The following is a 21,293-nucleotide window of genomic DNA, read 5'->3' as shown; positions in this document are numbered from 1 at the left end:
GGTTCAGTGGTAGAGCCCCTGCCTAGAATCCTGTAGCGGTAACACCCGCATTACCGATACCCGTTCACCATGTCCGAGCGAAGGGCTGTGGATTAAAAATAGAGACAAGAGACAGCGAGTCATTCGCCATGGCTGAATGCTGAATGCCAAATGCCCTTTATTGAAAGAGGGAAGAAACCTTAAATACAGGCTTACAACACAAATGGAGGATCCCCGGAGGGCAGAAGTTTGATACCAATGGTCTACATTCTAGACCCAGTGTTCTACATTCTTGCACCTAAGTTGTTTACACCAAAATACAGGATACAGGAACAAAGAACCTCCGGTGAGCTCTCCGATGATCCTTAGGTGAGAAGGAGACTGGCAGGGAATCTGAATAGGGAGGACATCTGGTCAAGGTCAGCAAGCAAGGAGGCAGCCACTCACAGTCAGGGGCCAGGGCCCACGGGGCCCACAGAATCCCCCAGTGAGGGGCTGGGGTGTGGTTCAGTGGTAGAGCCCCTGTCTAGAATCCCCCAGTGTGGGGCTGGGGGTGTGGCTCAGTGGCAGAGCCCCTGTCTAGAATCCCCAGTGAGGGGCTGGGGTGTGGCTCAGTGGTAGAGCCCCTGCCTAGAACTCCCAGTGAGGGGCTGGGGTGTGGCTCTGCGGTAGAGCCCCTTCCTAGAATCCCCCAGTGAGGGGCTGGGGGTGTGGCTCAGTGGTAGAGCCCCTGCCTAGAATCCCCCAGTGAGGGGCTGGAGGTGTGGCTCAGTGGTAGAGCCCCTGCCTAGAATCCCCCAGTGAGGGGCTGGGGTGTGGCTCAGTGGTAGAGCCCCTGCCTAGAATCCCCCAGTGAGGGGCTGGGGGTGTGGCTCCGTGGTAGAGCCCCTGCCTATCATGTCCAAGGCTCTGGGTTTCATGCCCGCAGTGCTAGCCTTTTGTAAGAAGCACTAGAACATTTCCACATCAGATCTAGAACCACAGAAACCAGGCAATGTAACACATGCTTGCAATCACAAACCCACAGAAGGCTCACAAGTTCAAAGTCATCTCTGGCAGTGGAGGGAGTCTGAGGCTAGTCTGGGCTGTAAGAGACCCTGTCTCCAACAAAAACACAGAATGGAGTTCTTCTACCATAAACCACAGCTCTCTCTCAGGAGTTGGCTCAGGAGGAGGGGAGGGGAAAGCTCATTTGGCACCAGGCACCTTCCCCAACACCTGGGAAACTTCTATGATAAGCAGTAGGTTTTCCTTCCTCTTTATTGAGAAAAGGAACTCTCTCCCCGCCCCCCCCCCGCCCCCCACCATGCAGGTAGTTCCCAGGGTGTTTCTACCCATCACCCTGTCACCCTCAGTAACTCAGACAACCTCTGTTTAAAAGTTCTTCTTCTTCTTTAATGACGCCCTATGCTGTGAGCATCAAAGTCCTGGTGGGGGTGAAGAATTCTTGGACACGCTAAAAATCCTGCCCATTGGGAGATGGCTCAGTAGTTAAGAGCACTTGTTGCTCTTGCAGAGGACCCAGGTTTGGTTCCCAGCACCCACATGGCAGCTCAGAGCCATCTGCAACCCCAGTTCCAGGGGATCCAATGTCCTCCACTTCGTGGGCACCAGGCATACACCTGTGGTGCACCTACACTCACCCTTGCAGGCAAAACACTCATACACATCCAAACAAACAAACAAAAAACCATAAGCATTTTCAGTCCAGGAATGTGGAGTCTTTGGATGAATCTGCCCGCGGTTCCTAACTCACAGCTCACACGCTTCCTACTGTTCAAATCCCCATTCCTGCCGTCCCACCCAGACCCAGAGAGCAGGGAGCTTTCGGGTTTCACCTGACCCCCTTGCTCACTACTTCAGGAACGGGGCTTGTGCAGGTTCTGGACGGAGGTTAACTGCTGCTTGAACAGGAGCTTCTCCACGTTGGGTCTTCGGGTCCTGAGTCTGATCCAGAAGTTGGGGCAGACGTATTTCCTGGTTCTCAAGAGAATCCTTACTTTGTGGGGGAGATTCAGGTTTGAGCTGGAGGCAATGCTGATTTAAACAACATCCTGTATTATTTACTGAGCACCTACCGTGTGTTCCACCCTCCTGTTGGAGGAACAAGGGCTCTGAACACGAGATGTTCAGATGTTCACAGATCCTAGTGGGTGAGACAAGAAGTTAAAAAAAAACCAGTAACTATTTCAAGAAGAAATATATTTCACACAATTACTCTGGTTGTCTGCAAGTTTCAGGGTTCCGGGAAGCGTATTAGCTTTGACTTCTATTTGGGATTTCATGGGAGGTAGGGGTGTGGTGGGCGGGCGTTTGATGGGCTGGGTTCCCATATTTCCCTCTTTTCTCCACCAGATGGCGGCTTTCCCTCATTCTCCGGGCTTTCTAGCCAGCATTTGCAAAAGCCGCCGCTGAACCCGGAAGGGGTTCTGTTGTGATCCATCCGCAATCCCGTCCTACACACAGAGCACTTGGCTCCTGCTAACCACAGCGACAATCATAATAGGAACTACCAGCTGTATAAATTTCTGGGTTTTATGCTGGTGTCCCAAAGTCACACGTTTCAGTCTCTCCTGCTTGACTTAATCAACTCAAGAAGCCAGGAAGAAAGGTCCAGAGGAGGGCCCGCCATGAGCGAAGGGCGAAGGGCGGGGATGAGAGGAGAGACCCCCCCCCCCCCAGGCGTGGAACTTTTAAAAGGTTGGAGGAGTTGTTGGGGTGGAAAGAACTGGGGTGTGTGTGGAGCGGGGCTTGCATTTCATTCCTAGGGCACAGAGTCATGTGAGTGATTTTGCAACTTTGAGCGATCAGTCTGGCTGTTGTTGGGAGACAGAGTGGAAAGTATTGTGAAGCTACTGATGTTCTCGGAGGGAGCCTATAACCGTGGGAAGTTCTGGAAGCCAGCTTGCATTCTCGAGGGAAGCCAAAATTAGTGTGGCCAGCGCGTGAGAAGGCAGAGAAGATGCAGAAAGTGACCAAGTTTGTGATGGTCCTGCTGGACCACTGGCGCTAGCCTCACCCCAGTGCCCCTCGCCTCCTTACCACAGTTTCATGCTCTGTAGCTGGTGATGCAGGCCAGAGGAAGGCGCCTTGGCAGAGCTCTGCACGTCTGGGTGAAGGCTGACTGGGGGAAACTTCGCTGCTCCTCCGGGGCATTAAGGGCCCTGGAAACATACAAGCAGAGGCAGGCAACTGTGATATGAAAACCAGATTATCAGTGTAAGGTTTCTGAGGCGGCTGAAAAAGAGACGGAAGACGGAAAGAGGCATCTGACCCTGCATAGACCGGACCCCGTTTGTTCATGGCAACCATACACAGTCCCATCCAAGTGGGTGGATGAGAGAACGACTGCAGGAAAAAGATGTCTGTGACCCCGTATAGGAGCGGAAATGACGGCAAGGAGTGTGTGTGTGTGTGTGTGTGTGTGTGTGTGTGTGTGTGTGTGTGTATGCATGCGCGCATGCGCTCTCATTGTCCCTCCCTTCTGGAGTTGGCTGGCTGCACCGAAGCTTGGAAGTGTAGTCTTTTTTTTTTTTTTTCTTCCAGGAAACCTATCTATTAGGGGAAACCCCACGACATGGACCCTCAGCGCCAGAACTTCAAGTGGAAAAAAAAAAAAAGAACAACACATTTGCTCAATCCTGACCCGCCATCCGGCTAAAACTGAGGTCAGCCTGACCCTCAGGCGTGCATGGTAATTACAGGAACCCTAACTCACCGGCCATGGTTCTGCATGGCGACACAGCTGTGCCCTAGCCTTACTGAACTTCATATCCTGTCATGCTGGCTAACAGCCATCCCAGCCACGTCACCGGGATACATCAAACTTGTGGTTTTGCCTCTATAACCCCTGCTCACTGAGCTCCGGGCCTCTTTAGACACGTGATCACAGGAGGGCATGCTCCTGGCCGGGCCTGGGTGGCTCAATAAAACCTTCAGATCCATGAGGAGATCGTCCTGCTCTCCTTCTCTTGGTGAGAAAACGACTACAACGGATGACGTAACTAGAAAACATGACTTTTATGTCAGGTGTGGTGCATGCCTTGGATCCCAGCACACGGGTAGAAGCCAGCCTCTGCTACGTAGCGTGTTTGAGACTAACCTGGGCTGTGCTGTGTGAGTTTGTCTTAAAAATAAACAAAAACAAACAAAATAAAACGTTAAACACTTCTCAAAAATAAAAACATACTCTGTGTGTATGTGTGTGTGTGTGTGTGTGTGTGTGTGTGTGTGTGCCAAAACAGCTTGACCACACAGCTGCCATGACGGGCTCAGAGGCCCAGACACAGCCTCTGTGACAGGCTTACTGGCAGGCAACAGCCAGACCCAGGAAAAGCCATGAGCGGACCCCACCCAGGCAGGGCCTGCATCTAAGGGGAAATACCTGACATTCTAAACATTTCCAGTGCCCCTAGACAAATGTCAACCAATCATGGTCCTGAACCCTGGGAATCCCCTCTGCTATGATAAAAACTGTACCCCACCTGAGCTCAGGGCTCTCTGCTCTCACCGCGGCATTGGACAGACAGAGAGACCAAGCCCTGGGGCTTGAAAATAAAGATGCTTTGCTTTTACATATGGGATTCGGTCTCTGTGGCCGTCTTTTGGGGGTCCCGGTGATCTGGGCATAACAATACAATTATTACAGGCCAGTTAAAATATCAAGATGCATTGTAAACAATTCCCCAGTTCCTTAAGGGAGCTAGTCGGCAGGGAGAGCTCCTCCAGATCAGCTCTGACTTGAGTTCTCTACGTCCTGCAACCAGGGTCATGTGTTGTCCTCAGCAATGGGGTCTTACCTTCTGGCTCTTTCCTCTTTCTCTCCAAGCAGAAGAAATTTTTTTTTTTTTTTAATCAAAGGAAACGATTGTTATAGAAAGGTAGACAGGAGACTTCAAAATATAGTACAGATTTTTTTTTTTTTGAGGGGGCGGGGAGGGAGTGGAATCTCACTGTGTAGCTCTGGCTGGCCTGGAATTCACAGAGATCCTGTCTCTGCCTCCTGAGTGCTGGGATTAAAGGCTTGGACCAGTGTGGCAGGCTTGAGTTTTCATTTGGAGTATAGTTACTTTTATTAAGCAATGCTTTCTACATTTTATGATAATAAGAAAGAAACTATCAAGCAAGGACAAGACATAAAAATTGAAAATACAAAATGTGTTTTTGGTAAAATACAAATTTAGAAAGAGAAAGGAAATAACTTTCAGAGGTCATGTCACATGAGTTTGTCCTAAAGTAAAGGATTGTTCTAGAATGGAAATATATTGATGGGGCAATAATGGCAGTTTAAGCTGGAACTAATTGGCTTTAATTAAAGGTTACTAAACATTCCCAGGATCAAATTTCAATGCCCCAAGGTTAAACAGGTGATGGAAAGACATTTCCAAAAACCTGCCACACAGAACAGGATTTTGTCTTTTGTCTTTGTATTGAGTTGAAGTTTAGGGGGGTGGCAAGATGGCTCAGTGATTAGGGGCATGTATTGCTCTTGCCTAGGACCTGAGTTTGAGAGACTTCACTCACATCAGGTGGCTCATAATCACTCATAACTCAAGCTTCTGGGAGATATAGCACCCTCTGCTGGCTGCCATGGGGACTGCACTCATGTTCTCGTTCCTCTCCCCCCCCCCACATAGACTATTAAAAAAAATATATCTTTTAAAATTTTTTTTAAAAAGTTGAACTTTGTGTTTTATCCAGATGTTAAGTTTCTATGTTTTCCTACAAAGTACCGCTCTGACTTGCCAGATAGCCACAATGGGAAAAATTCTGTTAATGGGTATTACTCCTGTTGGGGGCATTTCTGTTAAAAATTACATAATAATAACGAAGCATTACTTTTTGTGTATGTGTGAGTGTGTGTGTGTGTGTGTGTGTGTGTGTGTGTGCGCGCGCACGCGCGCATGTGAGCTGGTGCTCATGAAAGTATGTGGTAAATGAGTATAAAGAACAGAGGTCAACCTTGGGCCTCCAAGGCCTCAGTCCAAAGTGTATGGTGTCTTCAGCCATAATTCTTACAAAATTCTCCAACAGCTAATTTAAAAGAATTAAGCAGGTATTAATGCCACTGAATGAAATTAAGACCATCACCAAATTCTTTGGCCAAATTAAGCGAGCTGTATTTTCTGTTAGACAGGGCTAGCCCCCTAAAGTAGGCATTTGAAAAAAAACAGAAGGTAGAGTTTAGTCCAAAAATACCTGCAAGACCAGGGGGAAGTTTCAAAGGTTGGGGGATTTCCAGAGGAATTTTGGTTACTTGGGAACTTGGCTGAACATTTTAAAATGATTTGGCATAACATCGTTTCAGGTGCATTCAAGGTGTGAGTCAAACTCCATGCGGGGAGCATGTTAAATTCCAGAAACAGGTTAAAACACGTTCAACTTGAACTTCGCAGCAAACAGAAATGGACTTGTTCTGGCCTTATAACAAAATGATTTCCTCCTTAAGAAGGAGTCAGGCTGGTCCACCATCCCCCTTGTCTATGTGTCCCTTTCAAATCCTCGATAGTGACTGGTCATTTGTATCTGTTGTACAGGCTGAGATGCCGGTGGACCACAAGCACCTTAGCATTTTCTGTTTGGTGAGAGAGAATTTCTATCATGGCTAGGATCTCTCTAATTATGTCTGATTGGTTAGCATAGAAAGAATAAATTTTTCTTAAAGTCATCCTCTTTGTTCTGTAAAGAGTAGGTCAAGTGCCTTTATCATATTGGAGAACTATTTTAGCTAATGACTCTAGTCTACCAGTTGATAGATCTTGGTCTACTTGTGTTTTTTGTTTTGTTTTGTTTGTTTGTTTTTGTTTGGTTTTTCAAGACCAGGCTTCTCTGTGTAGCCCTGGCTGTCCTGGAACTCACTCACTCTGTAAACCAGACTGGCCTTGAACTCACAGAGATCCGCCTGACTCTGCCTCCCAAGCGCTGGGATTAAAGGCGTGTGTCGCCACTGCCAGGCAGTCTGTTTGGTTTTAATAGGTACCTTTTTTGACAGCGAAGGAGTTTGGTATGCCAATAGGCATAATCTATATGGCTATATAGATGTGTGGCTATATATATGTAGCTATATATATATATATATATATATATATATATATATATATATATATATATATATATATAAATACATACACACACACACACAAGGAGTTCCCTTTGGATTTAACGTTCCACTCTTTGTTGAGGACAACAGATGATATATTCTCCTCACTACTTCCTGCTAAAATCAGGATGTTGTCAGGGCGCAGGAAGGCTGGAATGTCAGTCAAAAGCCGAGAGGGGATTAGGGCGGTGGAGCTTTCATCAGCGGCATCTGCTTTGCTGACCCAGCTGAAGAGACAGTTTTCAAGTCCAGGGCTGCCGGTTTGGGACTGGGTGGTGTAGTTCACCTTTGGAGCAGTTTGTAGTCCGCAGCTGATGCCGCCCACCAGCCGAGTGGGATTTGCCGAGACAAACACAGACTGGGGGCAGAAGTTAAAGAGCGCAAAGGAAACTTTTATATTCGGAGCTTACGGGCCCATAGTCCTGGTGGTTGTGGGAGGGGAGGCGTCTCAAGGAACCCCACCCCCAGGACAGGCTGTTGATTGACAGGAGTACTTATCTGGGGTTCTTTTGATCTGTGAGAGGCAGAGTCTTTGGCTTCCACTTCCTGAGCTTACAGGAATTATTTTTAGATAAGATAAAAGTTTTAGACATATTAGCCTTACCACTATTTGGAATCTGTACTGAAATCCTCACTATAGATAAAGCAGTTGATGGTGTCTGTCAAACTGCTGGAGGAGACTCATGTTTTTGAGTCATAGCCAAAGCCACAGCTTTGGGTTGAGAAGCATGAACACTCTTTTTTGTCCAGAGGGCTGGCTATAGATATTTTTAGCCTGATGAGAAGCTCCTCAAGCCTATATTTAGAAGACAACCAAAGGAAAATTAAAATCTTGAGCTTCTGACTCATAATAGTAGTCAATGCTTTACCAGCTTCTTAGAAATCCATTGATCAGCGTGAAAACTCCGAGCCTTTGAAATCTTTGTATAATAACAGTGTAGAGTAATTTGTATGTATTTCTGTTTTTCTTTCTTAGTGTTCTGGTGGAAGCTCCACTTCGACTTCCCTCCCCATCTGTCTCTCCCCAAACCTGCTCTCTCAAAGCCCTCCAAACAGCAGCCCCTCCCTTAGAGCTGCCCACCTGTTCTAGACCCCTACCCACTCCCTCAAAGCCCACCAAAAGCCAGCCCCTCCCTGGGGCTGCTCAAGTCCATGCCTACAGGTTACTTAAGGCCTGGTGGCCATATTGGCCATGTGACTCTTCCCCAGCCTTTCCAAGGGTCACCCAGGATTGCTTTGCCCTGTTCATTAACATGGATTTATTAACTCAGTTTGATTTGGCTTATTATGTCAGTGGTGGTGGCAGATACCCAGCAACCGAGGATTCAAAACTTATCACTTAGCTCTTTATAATTTATTTAAGTTTTCATAGTCTCAGACCTTTATAATTTGTATTTATTTTAAAATGTTTTCTTAGTCTCTCAGAATGTACATAAGTTTAAATCCTTTTTTGATTCAATCATTTACCATGAGACACAGGTGGTTGATTACTGAGAGCTGCTGTTACAAAGCAAGTTCCTAAATTAGTAAAAGTTGCATCTGAAGGCTGTTTACCCCTCAGTATGAGGCCTGCTAGCAAGGATAAGCTGTCTGTGAGTTTGCCTTCCTCATCAGGCGAATTAATAGCTCTAGACAGGCAAGGCCAGATTATCAAATATGAAATGCATTAACCAGGCAGCTGTTGCTAAACTGATAGAGCTACAGTTAGCCATCAACACCATCAGACATCTGAGGATAAATCATAGCAGGAAGAATAATCCAAATGGTCTCCATATTGACTAAAACAACAAACACAGTTACCTGGATGGTTGCCCTAGGCTCCGGTGGTAGTGTTTTGGGGACAGAGGTCAGTCTTCGGCTGCCACAAGGGACAATATTGAACATAGACCTTCAGCTGCCAGGTCCGGAAAATCTGAATTTCCTGTGGGGGAGGCACCTGGGAAAACTGACCTTGCTTTGACGAGGCAGAATGTGACCGTCAACTCTACAGTTTGGTTAGAGCCTTGGCAGCAGGCCAGTCATGGGCAGCTCTTCCCAGTGGTTAGGCATTACCACAGTCAGGTCTGTGCCCCATTGTCTTCTTGGGAGTCTGTGGGGCCATCTCTAGGAGCTAGCTAGAGCATCTCTGTCTATCATAGGAAGTTTTCTCATTAAACATTTTAAATGCCATATCCAGCAGATCTTTGAAAAGTGTTGAGGGCTGTCTATTAAGTATACCTGATTTTAAATAAACTTTGTATTTTTAGTTATTTGTTTAAGGCTTAATTCTGAATACATACATAGGAGGCTAAACTTAATTTGTTCCCATAAATAAATTACGTTTGTAGCCAGCATGAATACAAGCATAGTTCTGAACATATTAGTCGTTTATAAGGTGACTATCAACCTTCATGCCATAGTTAAAAGTTAATTTATTCTACTCTCATACAATATATCCTGACTGCAGCTTCCTCTTCCCCACCTCTCCCAGTTCCCCCTTAGTTACTTTTTTTTAAACAGTCTAGAACAAGTTAGTAGCTTCTATAAGATTAAGATTCAAACTCAGTTTTAAATTGATTGGCATTATCATTTTAACATTAGCCCTTAGAATCACTGACCTTGCCATGGTGGGGGTTTAGACTGGGGGTGCTGTTGGCCTCGTAGAATTGAACAAGAAACGCAGTGGCCATTGATGCCCCATCTACACCCAGCAGTAAAAAGCTAGTCCTCAGCTATGGCAAAGTTTGCTACGAGTAACCAGCACCTGCATATCCAAGTATCTGGCCTTCCATCCTGTCATGTAGTCCTTGTCTTACTTAGTTCTATCGTTGTGAAGAGACACCATGACCAGGGCAACTCTTTTTTTTTTTTTTTCTTTTTTCTTTTTTTTTTTTTTAATGCCGAATGCTGTTTATTGAAGGAGGGAGGAGGTCTTACATACAGGCTTACAGCACAATGGGAGAACCCCGGAGGGCAGAAGTTCAATACTGATGTTTTACAATCTTGCATCTAAGCTGTTAATGCCCATTATGCAGGATACACAGACAAGGAACTTCCCTTAAGCATTCAGGAGGGTGAAACCCGAGAGGGAGTTAGCATAGGGAGGATATCAAGGTCAAGGTCAGCAAGCAAGGTAACAGTTACCCAAAACGGGGGCCAGGACCTTACAGGTCCCCCTTTTATTAAAAAATGAGCTTCTGACTTAGGTTGCATGGGATGTCAGCAGGTCACCTTACCCGTCATGGAGACGCCTGCCCAGACCACACAGGTGCTCTGTCTTAGGTTGGTGAGTGCCCCCCAGGCATTACTCATCTCTGAATACTCATTATCAAACAGGCTCAATCGTGTGTGAGCTGCAGAGTTAACTGCTGCCAAAGATCTCAAAGTGGTGCTGGGCTTGCAATCTGTGTGTTCAACACAGAAAAGACCAACAGAAGTCCTAACCCACCCATAGCCAGTAGGCTAAAGGCAACTGAGACATTCCCTTCCTTAGCGAGCGGGGCAACTCTTAGAAAGGAGGACATTTGACTGAGGTGGCTGCTTACAGGTGGAGAGATGGCAGCGTGCAGGAAGACATGGTGTTGACTTCATCTTGATGAGGAGAGCACAACAGGAAATGGACTGTGACTCTGGGTGGTATCTTGAGCATATATTAGATCTCCACAGTGACACACTTCCTCCAACAAGACCACACCTCCTAATGGTTTCACTCCCTTTGGGGACTATTTTCTTTCAAAGCACCACTTTCTACTTCCTGGCCCCCAAGGCTTGTAGACATATCATAATGCAAAAATGCATTCAGTCCAACTTCAAAAGTCCTCGTAGTTTATAACAGTTCCAAATTTGTTTCTAAGTCCAAAGTCTCTTCTGAGACTCATGCAATTTCTTAAAGGTAATCCCTGTAAAATTTCTAACATATGATGGCATAAGATATACTGTTCCTAGACATAGGGAAGGGAGCATAGTGAGGAAATACTGGACCAAAGCAAGACCAAAAACCAGCTGGGCAAACTCTAAACTCTGTGTCTCCAACATCTTGGGGTCTCCAAGGCAATCTAGGCTTCAACTTCACAGCATCACACAATGGCCTCTCTGGGTCTCCACTCAGGGAAACCCCTGACACATGCCTGGCCTCAGCAGCTTTCCTCAGTCTTGAGGGCAAATTCCATAGCCCCTTTCTTCTATCCTTAACTCCAGAACCACATGGCCAACCTGCCAAGTCAATTATATCTTCACCAACTTTCTGTTTTCAATGGCTAGACCAGGCTGGCCTCAAGAGATCCGCTCACCTCTACCTTCCCAGTGCTGGGATTAAAAGTGTGCACCATCACACCTGGCTCTAAGCTTTTCTTTAATTCCTTTTCACAAGTTGGAAATTTAGCTGGGTGGGATCTTGCCCTGAGGTTACCACTCCCTTTATTCCATTTCTTAGTCTGTTTATCTCCTTGAACACAGGACTTGGCTCCATTCCACTTTTTGGTGTTTCTTTCCTCCTTAAATTTTACATTTTGTAATATACCCTGCTCGGCTTGATTCTTTTCATTATAAATCTTCATTAGAGTTAACACTAATAACCACACAACAGAGTCAATACTAGGCTGCTTTGAGATTTCCTCTGCCCATGGAATGAATTTAAAACTCTTCACTTCAGCCTCAGGCAGAATCTTTGGACAAGGGCAAAAAGCAGCCCCATTCTTCACCAAAACATCACAAGAACGATCTCTAGGTCACATACTAAAACTCTTCTCTGAAGCCTTTTGAGCCAGGCCCCCCACAGTTCATCAAGTCACACTCAGCACCACTGCTTCCATGCCTTGTGCATATCACCAAAGTCATTTTTGTTTTAAGGCAAGACAAACTTTAAGATACTGTCTTTTCTCCAGAGTTCCCTGTGGGATAGCATTTTTGAAATCCTCATTTTCCTCTGAGTTTCTTTTGATTGTGTTCTTTTTTTTTTTAAATCCCCCTAGACAGGATTCCTCTGTGTAGCCCTGACTGTCCTTGAACTCTCTCTGTAGATCAGGCTGGCCTTGAACTCAGAGATCCACTTGCCTCTGCCTCCTGAGTGCTGGGACTGAAGGTGTGAGCCGCTACTGCCTGGCTTTTTTCATTTTTTTTTCTGTTTTCTTCTTCTTCCTTTTTTTTTTGTCACAAAATCTGGTATCTCATGTCATAGGACAGACAGGAAACTTTTAAATAAGCATGTTTGGGTTTAAAGAAGCAGGAGCAATAACCCAACTCCATAGCCAGCTTTTCAATGAAGCAGAACTGCTGTGGATATTGCTCTGCATAAATAAAATACTGATTGATTGGCCAGTAGCCAGGCATGAAGTATAGGAAGGACAAGCAAAAAGGAGAATTCTGGGAAGAGGAAGGCTGAGTCAGGAGACGCCAGCCTGCCGTCCAGGGAGCAGCATGTAAAGGCAACAGGTAAAGCCACGGAACATGTGGTGACATACAGATTAACAGAAATGGGCTGAGTTTGAGTGTAAGAACTAGTTAATGATAGGCCTGGGCTAATGGCCAAGCAGTTTAATTAATATAAGCTTCTGAGTGATTATTTTATAAGCAGTTGTGGGGTCCATGGGGCTGGGCAGGACTGGAGAAATCTCCAGCTACACAGAACAGCATAAAACAATATTTCAATATTGTCTAGATATAACAAAACACCTGAATCCCTGAAAAACTGAATTCAGGGACCAGAGCAAGCTGAGAACAGAGAAAGCAGCTATGGCAAGCAACCAAAGTGGCCACTGCTCCTTCTTCCCCTGCTGGGTCCCTCCCGATTCTGTAGGCCATGGTTTTCCTAGGACAAGGAGGCAGGAAGGAGGGTAGCAGTCAGTCCACTAGGATCCACCCTTGGGGAGTCTGTGGGGAACCACAAGTGCTGGAGCAGATCCCAGATCCTGGCCTCCACCGCCTGCTCATCCGGCTTCCCACCTTGCCCTTCTGGTCCTTGCTGTCTGTTTTCCAGCCCTGGCCAGGCATGTGGGCCCAAAGCAAGCACCCAGCAGCAGACTCAGGAAGGGAAAACAAAGTTTTCTCTGACTGGGCTTCAGTGGGTGCTGCTGTGGCAGGCGGAGGAGAGCATGGCAGGAACAGAAGAGTTAAAGAGAGCAAACAATGAAACCATAGAACACACAATGTTCAAGGGACAGAGTCAGCAAAAATCAAGACCATTAGACATAGTGCAGAGAGTACCACTCTCATGTAGCTGAAAGAGATTGGTCAAAAACAAAACATGTGGTGCCCATCTTCATTCATACATTTCACTGGGTTTGACCATGTTCCTTCTTGGTCCCCAGCATCCAAGAATGAGGTGGGCAGAGTGGCTTTTATTCCACGGGCAGGAGATGAACAACATATGTAACCAAGCACAGGGTACCAAGAATAAGGCACAAAAAGCCAGATGGTCAGTGTGACGCCGTGCTGTTGCCCTGGACAGGAGTTTGTGTACCTCATCAGGTACCTCTCTGTCCCCTAGACAAGATCCCATCAGAAACAGCACCAGATGCCATAGAACAGAGGTTTTCAATGCCGTGGGTCATGACCATCAGGAAGCATATATTTCTGATGGTCTTAGGAACCCCCAACCATACATTTATTTTTGTAGCTACTTCATAACTGTAACTTTGCTACTGAGTGAGGCATCAGCTCCTAAGATCATTGGGAATATGTGTTTTCTGATGGTGGAGACCAACAGGTTGGGAAATGCTGCCATAGAAGGAGATGCCTTCTATGACTCACCAATGGAGCCCTCCTCAGACAGGTGCTTCCTGGTTTCTTTTTCCTACACTACAACAATTTGCCAAAATGAAAGCCTTCTTTGGAGTCTTGGAACATCTTCAAGGTGTGTACCTTCCAAGGCAGCATTGGAGTCCTGGAGTCCTGGAGTGAAGGTCTGGCTTCAGAATATGGGTTGGGAGTCTTGATCTTACTGGGGCCTCCAATTGTTAGTCCCTCTGAACAAGAGTAAAGACAATTAGCAAAATTCTTTGGTCAAATTAAGCAAGCTTTGTTTTCTGTCAGACATCTCTAAAGCGGGGGTTTGAAAAGATAGCATCAGACACAGGAGGAAGTGGGGTGTATGTGGCCCCCCAAACTGTAAGAGTAAGGGTTTTTTAAGGGTTGGGGGATTTCCAGAGAAATTTTTGTTACTTAGGAACTTGGCTGAACATTTAAAAATTATTTGGCAGAGTGCCTTATTCATTCAAGGTGTGAGTCAAACTCCATAGGGTGAAGGGCATGTCTAATTCAAGGAACAGCTTAAACCACCATCAACTTTAATTTTGCAGCACACAGGAATGAACTTGTTCTGACCTTATAACAAAATGGCTTCCATCCTTAAGATGGAGTCAGGCTGATCCATCATAGGTCCAACCAATTGGATGAATATGTTACTACTGATATCAAAATGATAAGATGCAGCAAATTCAAACCCTATGGCCTGCTCAGGCATGTGTTTTTCTTAAAGTAAAAGTAACACTGTTGGCTCTCAGAGATGCCCAGAGACTAGGTTAATCTCCTCATCCAAATCATACACCAAGCCAACACCCTCCAACACCCCTATACATTTTAAAATTATCTTGATTTCAAAATTTAAGTCAAAAGATGTCGCTTTGGGAAAGAGGTTATGCTTTTGTTTCCATAGAAAATGAAAGGCTGTGGATTCATTCTGGGTTATGAAAAGTCAGGTCTGATTGAGGAAGACCCCCTAAAAAAATCTCTAATGGGAACAGATGGCCCAGATGATCCAACATTTCAGAGCACCTCTGTTGGAGTATTGTATGAGGCTGGATTATCTCAGCTAGCAATGTTGAAGCTGTTCTGGATACAGAACAAGAGAGATGCATCATTTAGGGGGGTTCTTTACAAATGGTTATTGGTAATGGTCAGGAAAAAAGCTGAACAAAGGAGATTAGATTCAGGGATTTTGTTCTGAAAAGAAAAAGGAGAGATAGAGAAATGATAGGTTAAAAGGATAGATTATTGAATCTAATTTAATAAAAAACTATTAATCTTAACATATTTTACATTGGTATGGATTTTGGCTTATTGATACAAATTTAAAGTTAATTTTATTATGCTATATGTATATTTCTACTCTTATTCAAGATATTGTACTTATATAGCTCATTTAAAAGGTAATGTGTAATTAAGAAATACATATTAATAGTCATTTTTTTAAGGTCACACAGAGATATATTTCAGATAGATAGGCAATCTATCTATCTGAATGCTTCAAAGTCCTACAGAATATGACATTTAAAATGTTTTAAGAGGGCCTGGAGAGATGGCTCAGAGGTTAAGAGCACTGGCTGCTCTTCCAGCAACCACATGGTGATTCACAATCATCTATAGTAAGACCTGGTGCCCTCTTCTGGAGTGCAGGGACACATGCAGGCAGAACACTGTATACATAATAAATAAATAAATCTTTAAAAAATGTTTTAAGAACTTAAACTTTAATGACAGTGACACATGTCTCCTCCTGGCAGCACCAATCTACTTCAGAAAAGATATTGGACATTGAAAAAACTCTATATGGAGTTTGCTTTCTTTATAACGCATCTAGCCATGTGGGCAAAGAAACTGCCCTTGCATCAACTGCTGACAGTTACTGTCCAAACTGGACCAGCAGGATGCAAGAAAGGTGACTGCTGAACTTTGCCAAGACAAGGTGGGACAGTCCTTCAAAATTTTCTGCTTCACAGGGAAGTCTGTCAGATATGCTAGGCCTGTAGGTCAAAGGTGGATGACCCAATGTTACAGAGGAACTTTGGGTGTCTGTCCAGGCAGCCTGATGTCCCTGTCATTAGGTAACATTTCACCCTTCTGGGGTCTTTGATGGAGTTAAAGAATAGGTAGTAATAGTTATAGTTTTCTTTAGTTATGATAAAAGATAAATTAGTACAAAACTTTGGACTCACAAAGATAAGATAGATAGTAGAGAATTTTCTCTAATTTTGCCAAATACAAATAGACTGGATATTGTAACTGTAATTCTTACTTGATAATTGTTTCATTGTATATAATCTTACTATGTTAGTTAAAAAATCTTCTTTTTTAATTAGACAAAAAGGGGGAATGCTGTGGAATAATCCTCTTGTACACTGTAAAGATTTGTCACCCGAATTGGTTTAATAAAATGCTGATTGGCCAGTAGCCAGGCAGGAAGTATAGGCAGGGTGACCAAACTAAGGATGATGGGAAGGAGAAGGGCAGAGTCAGGAGTCGCCAGCAGAAGAGCAGGAGATGGACATGCCGTACTGAGAAAAGGTACCAAGCCACTTGGTAAAGCATAGATAAAAATATGGGTTAATTTAAAATGTAAGAGCTAGTTAGTAATAAGCATGAGCTATTGGCTGAGCATTTAAAATTAATATAAGCCTCAAAGTGGTTATTTGGGGACAGGGGTAAGGACAGAAAAACTCTACCTCTTTTTACACACCACATACACAGACACACCACACACATACACACATACTGTGTACACATACACCACATACACACCACACACATACATACACACATGTACCACACACATCACACATACACTGCATATACACACATACCCACATGCACATACACCATACACATACACCACACACAGACACACATATGCACACACAGCATATACATACACACCACACACACATACACATACCACACACAGACACACACACAAAAACCCCACATACACCACACACAATACTACACACACACACACACACACACACACACACACACACACACACACAAAGATGCATCAATATTAAAGCCCAATGGACTGATGAGAACTCCCTGACAGTGGAGATTTAGAACATTGCTGTTTATCCTGAGGCTAGCTTTAGACTCTCTGGCCATTCTTGTGGACCTCTGAGTCTGACCTGCTATCCTTTTGATAAGCAGGTGAAACCTTTGAAATGTATCAAGGGATCAGTAGCTTCCACCAACCAGAGTGTCAGGAGATCCATGACCCTCTTTGCTGGAACCCATCCACCTGATGTTTCCATTAATGTATTTGAAAAATATCTCGAGTGAAGGTTTTTTTGTTCTACTACAATAGACAATTCATCAGACAGTAACTGCATTGGAACATGGCATTTAGGGAGACTTGGATCTGCGTTCCTGGGCCCTGGTCAGGCATATTTGGGTGCAGAATAACCACGTTCTGTTTCCTTTGTTGTGAGAGCTGGGTTCTTTGGTTTTGATTGGCACTGCCTTTCTTCTGCTTGACCTGGCTCCTCAGCAGCCTCCGGGATGTGCCTGATGCAGGAAAAGGCTTTCCCTGCTAACTCAGCAGCAAAGAAGAGAGAGAGAGAGAGAGAGAGAGAGAGAGAGAGAGAGAGAGAGAGAGAGAGAGAGAGAGAGAGAGAGAAAAGACAAAAACAAAAACAACAAACAAACAAACCAGTTCTGTCTCTAGTCACAAGTGAGAGGAAAAAGCAGACCCCCCCAACATGGGCTCCTTACCCGGTAGTTTTCTGTTCTTTGTGTTCTGGCTTCAGTTGGCTCTGGCCAGCACCACCACCAACACAATGGGGAGGGCAGAAACAGCTGAGGCGGCTTGGGAGATGGCAGCATCATGAATGTACTCAGCAGCATGCCCTGGACCCACCAGGAAGTGAGTGGTGATTGTGTCCTATGGGTCCTTCCTGCCCCTGCCTCCTACCCCCTGAGGTGAATGGTTGCCCCATTTCCTCACCAGGGGCAGCAGGGACCTTGATGTCATGGGTTTGGTGCCTCAGGCGGCAGGTGAACTCTGGTTCCTGTCCAGGAAGAACCCAGATGGACACCCAGGTCTGGTAGGTGCCGTCCCCACTGGGCAGGACGGTCCCAGGCCCAAAGGTACGCTGCTGTGCCTGCTTCCCATCCTGAAGCCAGGCCAGGGTGGCCTCACGAGAATACAGATTAAAAGCCCAGCATGTCAGGGTGATCCTGCCCACTGGGTATGTCCTGTTGGTCACCTTCACCTCCGGGAGGCCTGGGAGAAGATGAGGAAGAGCTGGTGAAAGGTGAGATGAGCAGGGCAGAAAGTAGACAGCCACACTGTGCACTTTTGCCTCCAGCCTCTACCCCGGGCCCAGTGGTAAGAGGACTGAGGAGGCCGGCAGGCAGCTCCAGTGATGCCTGGCAGCTCACAGGCATCAGGCCCTGATCTGCCAGAAGACTTGTCAGAGGCCAGAGCATCAACCTTCCAGCACATGTGTAGATGAGTTTGTAGGGATAGTGGGCTTCTCTAGTCAACCAATGGCTGGCGATCTGACTGACTTTCTACCACAAAGCAGGTATCACACACTCCGGAAGACAGGGACAGACCACCAGACTGTGGCTCTAATTCTTTGGCTCTTGAGGGCTTTGACTGGTCACGAGTGTCTTATCTCCCCACCCCACCCCCATTTCTAGGGCACTTTTCATATAATTTTTTTTTTTTTTTTTTGTCATGAGACTTAGCCAAGGAGAAAGCTTTAAGTATCACCTTTCAGGGGCCTTGCAGAGCTGTGCATACCTGTGATACCGGCATTCAAGAGGCAGATGCAGGGTCCTGAGTTCAAAGTCAGCCTTGGCTAGGTAGTGAAGCCTTATCTCAAGAAACAGAAAACTTAACTCTTTCAGACAAAAGCAGAACATCAGGCAAAGGATCCCAGTCACGGGACATGGGTTGGGTAGCTCGCATTTGAATCTGTAGTCCAGCTCTGTGGCTGGATCCTTCTGTCCTGTCTTAACGCTGATCAGACAAGCATGACTCCATCTTACCACCTAAGCCCAGTTGTTCATACCTAGCTTTCTCTCCTTCTGGACCCAGAACATCCTAGAGAAAGAGGCTGACGGGAAGATGGAGCCCTTGTTCCTGTCTGCCAGGGACTGGTGTGGGAAACCCTCCTTTCCCGTCTGAGGGACCCAGCAGTGGCCCTGGAGGAAACCCTACACCCCACCTTCCAGGCATCACCTTAGACTCTGCCACCCTTATACACACCAGTGAGAACCAGACACCCACAGATACCATGGGAGGAGCCTCTTGGCCACAGGAATGTTCCCCTGGGTGCTGGGAACCAACCCTGGTGACAGTCAGTACCTGTATCCGGTGGAAAGTTCTTCAAGAAAGCCAGATATCCCTGGAGCTGAGCAGGACATATGTCCTCCAAGAAAGTCTTAAATTCATCAGCTCTGGGTGCATGTGTCTTCCAGAACACCTTGGTCTGCTGGGTGGAGGGCACAGTCATTGTCCATGTGAGAGTCTTCTGGTCAAAGGTGAGGGAGTCTTGCCCATCGTAGCCCAGGCGCCAGAAGCCTCCAGTGCTCTGGTTTCCCTGAAGCTCACAGCCCAAGGTTTCCTGGAGGGTGTGAAGGCCTGGCTTGCCCCAGGCAGGGACCTGTCACCCTGCTGTTCCTTGACCTTAGCTCCCCTGAGACTTAGGTCTAAAAGAGACTATCCAGTGCTCTGCCCCATGGAAGCATTATTGCATCATTTCATTAAGTCTGGCTATGCCTTGCCTAGAATCAGGGCTTAGGAATCATAAATGGGACCTCTGTAACTCTTGTGAGGGGCACCAAAACAGCTTGACCACACAGCTGCCATGACAGGCTTAGAGGCCCAGACACAGCTTCTGGCAGGTAACACCTGGACCCAGGAAAAGCCATAAGCTGACCCCACCCAGTGGGTCCTGCATCTAAGAGGAAACACCTGACATTCTAAACATTCCCTATATCCCCAGACAAATACCAGCCAATCAGGGTCCTGAGCCCTGGAAATCCCCTCACCCCAACCTCTGCTATGACAAAAAACCCTACCGTACCTGGGCTCTGGGCTCTCTGCTCTCACTGCTGCGTCAGACAGAGTCCAAGCTCTGAGCTTGAAAATAAAGGCTCTTTGCTCTTACGTGTGGGATCTGGTCTCCGTGGCGGTCTTTTGGAGGTCTCCACGATCTGGGCATAACACCTCTAGCTCTGCACACTCACCTGTCTCCTGGCCCAGCTGCTTTGTGGCCGCAGCCAGCATCCTCCTGAGTTGCTCCTCCTTTCTCTGCAGGTCCTCAGTCTTTCTTGCCCAGTTCTCAGCTCCTGTGTGTCCCTTGATCTTGGGCCCCACGGCCTCTGCTCTTCTGCTGTCCCCCTTGTAGCGCAGGAAGAGCTCATCGTCAGCGTATACTAGGATCGGGGACAGGGGCTCCCAAGAGTCCTCCGGAAACCGGACTGTGAAGTCATAGCGCAGTGTGTGGGTCTCTGAGGGAGGGAGAGAAAGAAGACACAGTTGGCAGGTTGGTTTTCACAGTCAGCTCTGCCTTGACGGATTGAGCTCAGACTGTATTGTGCTGCTGTGTGAGTGTGAGAAGCCAGTGGAGTGTTTTGTTACAGTGTGAAAGAGAAAAGGTGCTAGGAGTCGGGGATTAGGAAATTCTGGCCCCCAGCACAGGGTTTGAGACAGTAAGTGGAGAGTGGAACTAAACATGAGCTCTAATCATGTCCTTTGAGACAAAGGGTTTCATACAATTTTGAGCTGTGTTTTAGATCCATAGATTCAAAATATTCAGAGAAACAGTTCTGCAACTTATTCCTAAACAACGAACCATAGATGTTGGTAATTTTAAACTCATAGGAAGTAATGGAACAGAGTCAGTGTAAAAGGGGGATAATAATATCCTGTCAATTATTTTGCAAGCTGGAAAACAATAATGTATTGCTTGGGTTGGGGGTGGGGAGGATGGTACATGCTTTTAATCCCAGCACTCATGAGACAGAGGCAGGCAGATCTCTGTGAGTTCGAGCCAGCCTGGTTTACAGAGGTAGTTCTGGAACAGCCAGAGAGACCCTGTTTCAAAACCCCCTCCACAAAAAAGTAAAAAAGGAGTCAGAGAGAGAGAGAGAGAGAGAGAGAGAGAGAGAGAGAGAGAGAGAGAGAGAGAATTTTCTGTTGAACACAATTTGGCAGGGTAGGCAGAATAGACTCTAAAGCTGTTGGGCTGGAACTCAGAGCCCTCTGGCTGCAAATGGCCCCATGGCCATTTCAGCTGCCTGGGGTCGGTTGAATACAGAGAGCAGTGTCTGATGCTACACCTGAGTTCCAAGGACTGGTGGCTGGGCCTAAGCTGCTGGAGCATAAGCCAGGGCTCGGCTGCCCTAGAGCTTAGTTTTTTTCCTGTTCATTTGTTTTCCCTCAAAGCAAGAGTAAATCAATATAGATTGATCAGTGGTCCCTTCACATGGGGAAAAATTAAAACGGGCCAAACTTCTA

The 21,293-nt window shown here is 46.1% G+C and overlaps 1 protein-coding gene across 3 annotated transcripts in view; it reads right to left on the bottom strand.

Moving 5' to 3' along the window:
• Window positions 1-119: 119 nt before the first annotated feature.
• LOC102911987 (MHC class I-like protein MILL2) overlaps window positions 120-21,293 on the bottom strand; it is a 41,427-nt gene continuing 20,253 nt past the window's right edge. The window contains exons 2-8 of one of the 3 annotated variants that reach the window (XR_013051379.1): window positions 20,021-20,284; window positions 19,137-19,412; window positions 17,766-18,044; window positions 17,534-17,668; window positions 13,916-14,019; window positions 3,022-3,143; window positions 120-2,125 (exon numbers count right to left, since the gene is read on the bottom strand). Coding sequence is in view for 1 of the 3 variants with exons in the window: in XM_076572321.1 (XP_076428436.1) it covers window positions 17,565-17,668; window positions 17,766-18,044; window positions 19,137-19,412; window positions 20,021-20,284 (923 nt within the window). In the remaining 2 variants the exon portion in view is untranslated. Of the gene's footprint in view, window positions 2,126-3,021; window positions 3,144-12,574; window positions 14,020-17,533; window positions 17,669-17,765; window positions 18,045-19,136; window positions 19,413-20,020; window positions 20,285-21,293 lie in introns of those variants that run through there. The other 2 variants (XR_013051380.1, XM_076572321.1) reach the window with 2 other exon arrangements.

Source organism: Peromyscus maniculatus, chromosome 1 (genome assembly GCF_049852395.1).
Source record: "Peromyscus maniculatus bairdii isolate BWxNUB_F1_BW_parent chromosome 1, HU_Pman_BW_mat_3.1, whole genome shotgun sequence".
NCBI lineage: Eukaryota > Metazoa > Chordata > Mammalia > Rodentia > Cricetidae > Peromyscus > Peromyscus maniculatus.
This window is presented reverse-complemented; position numbering and strand designations above follow the sequence as displayed.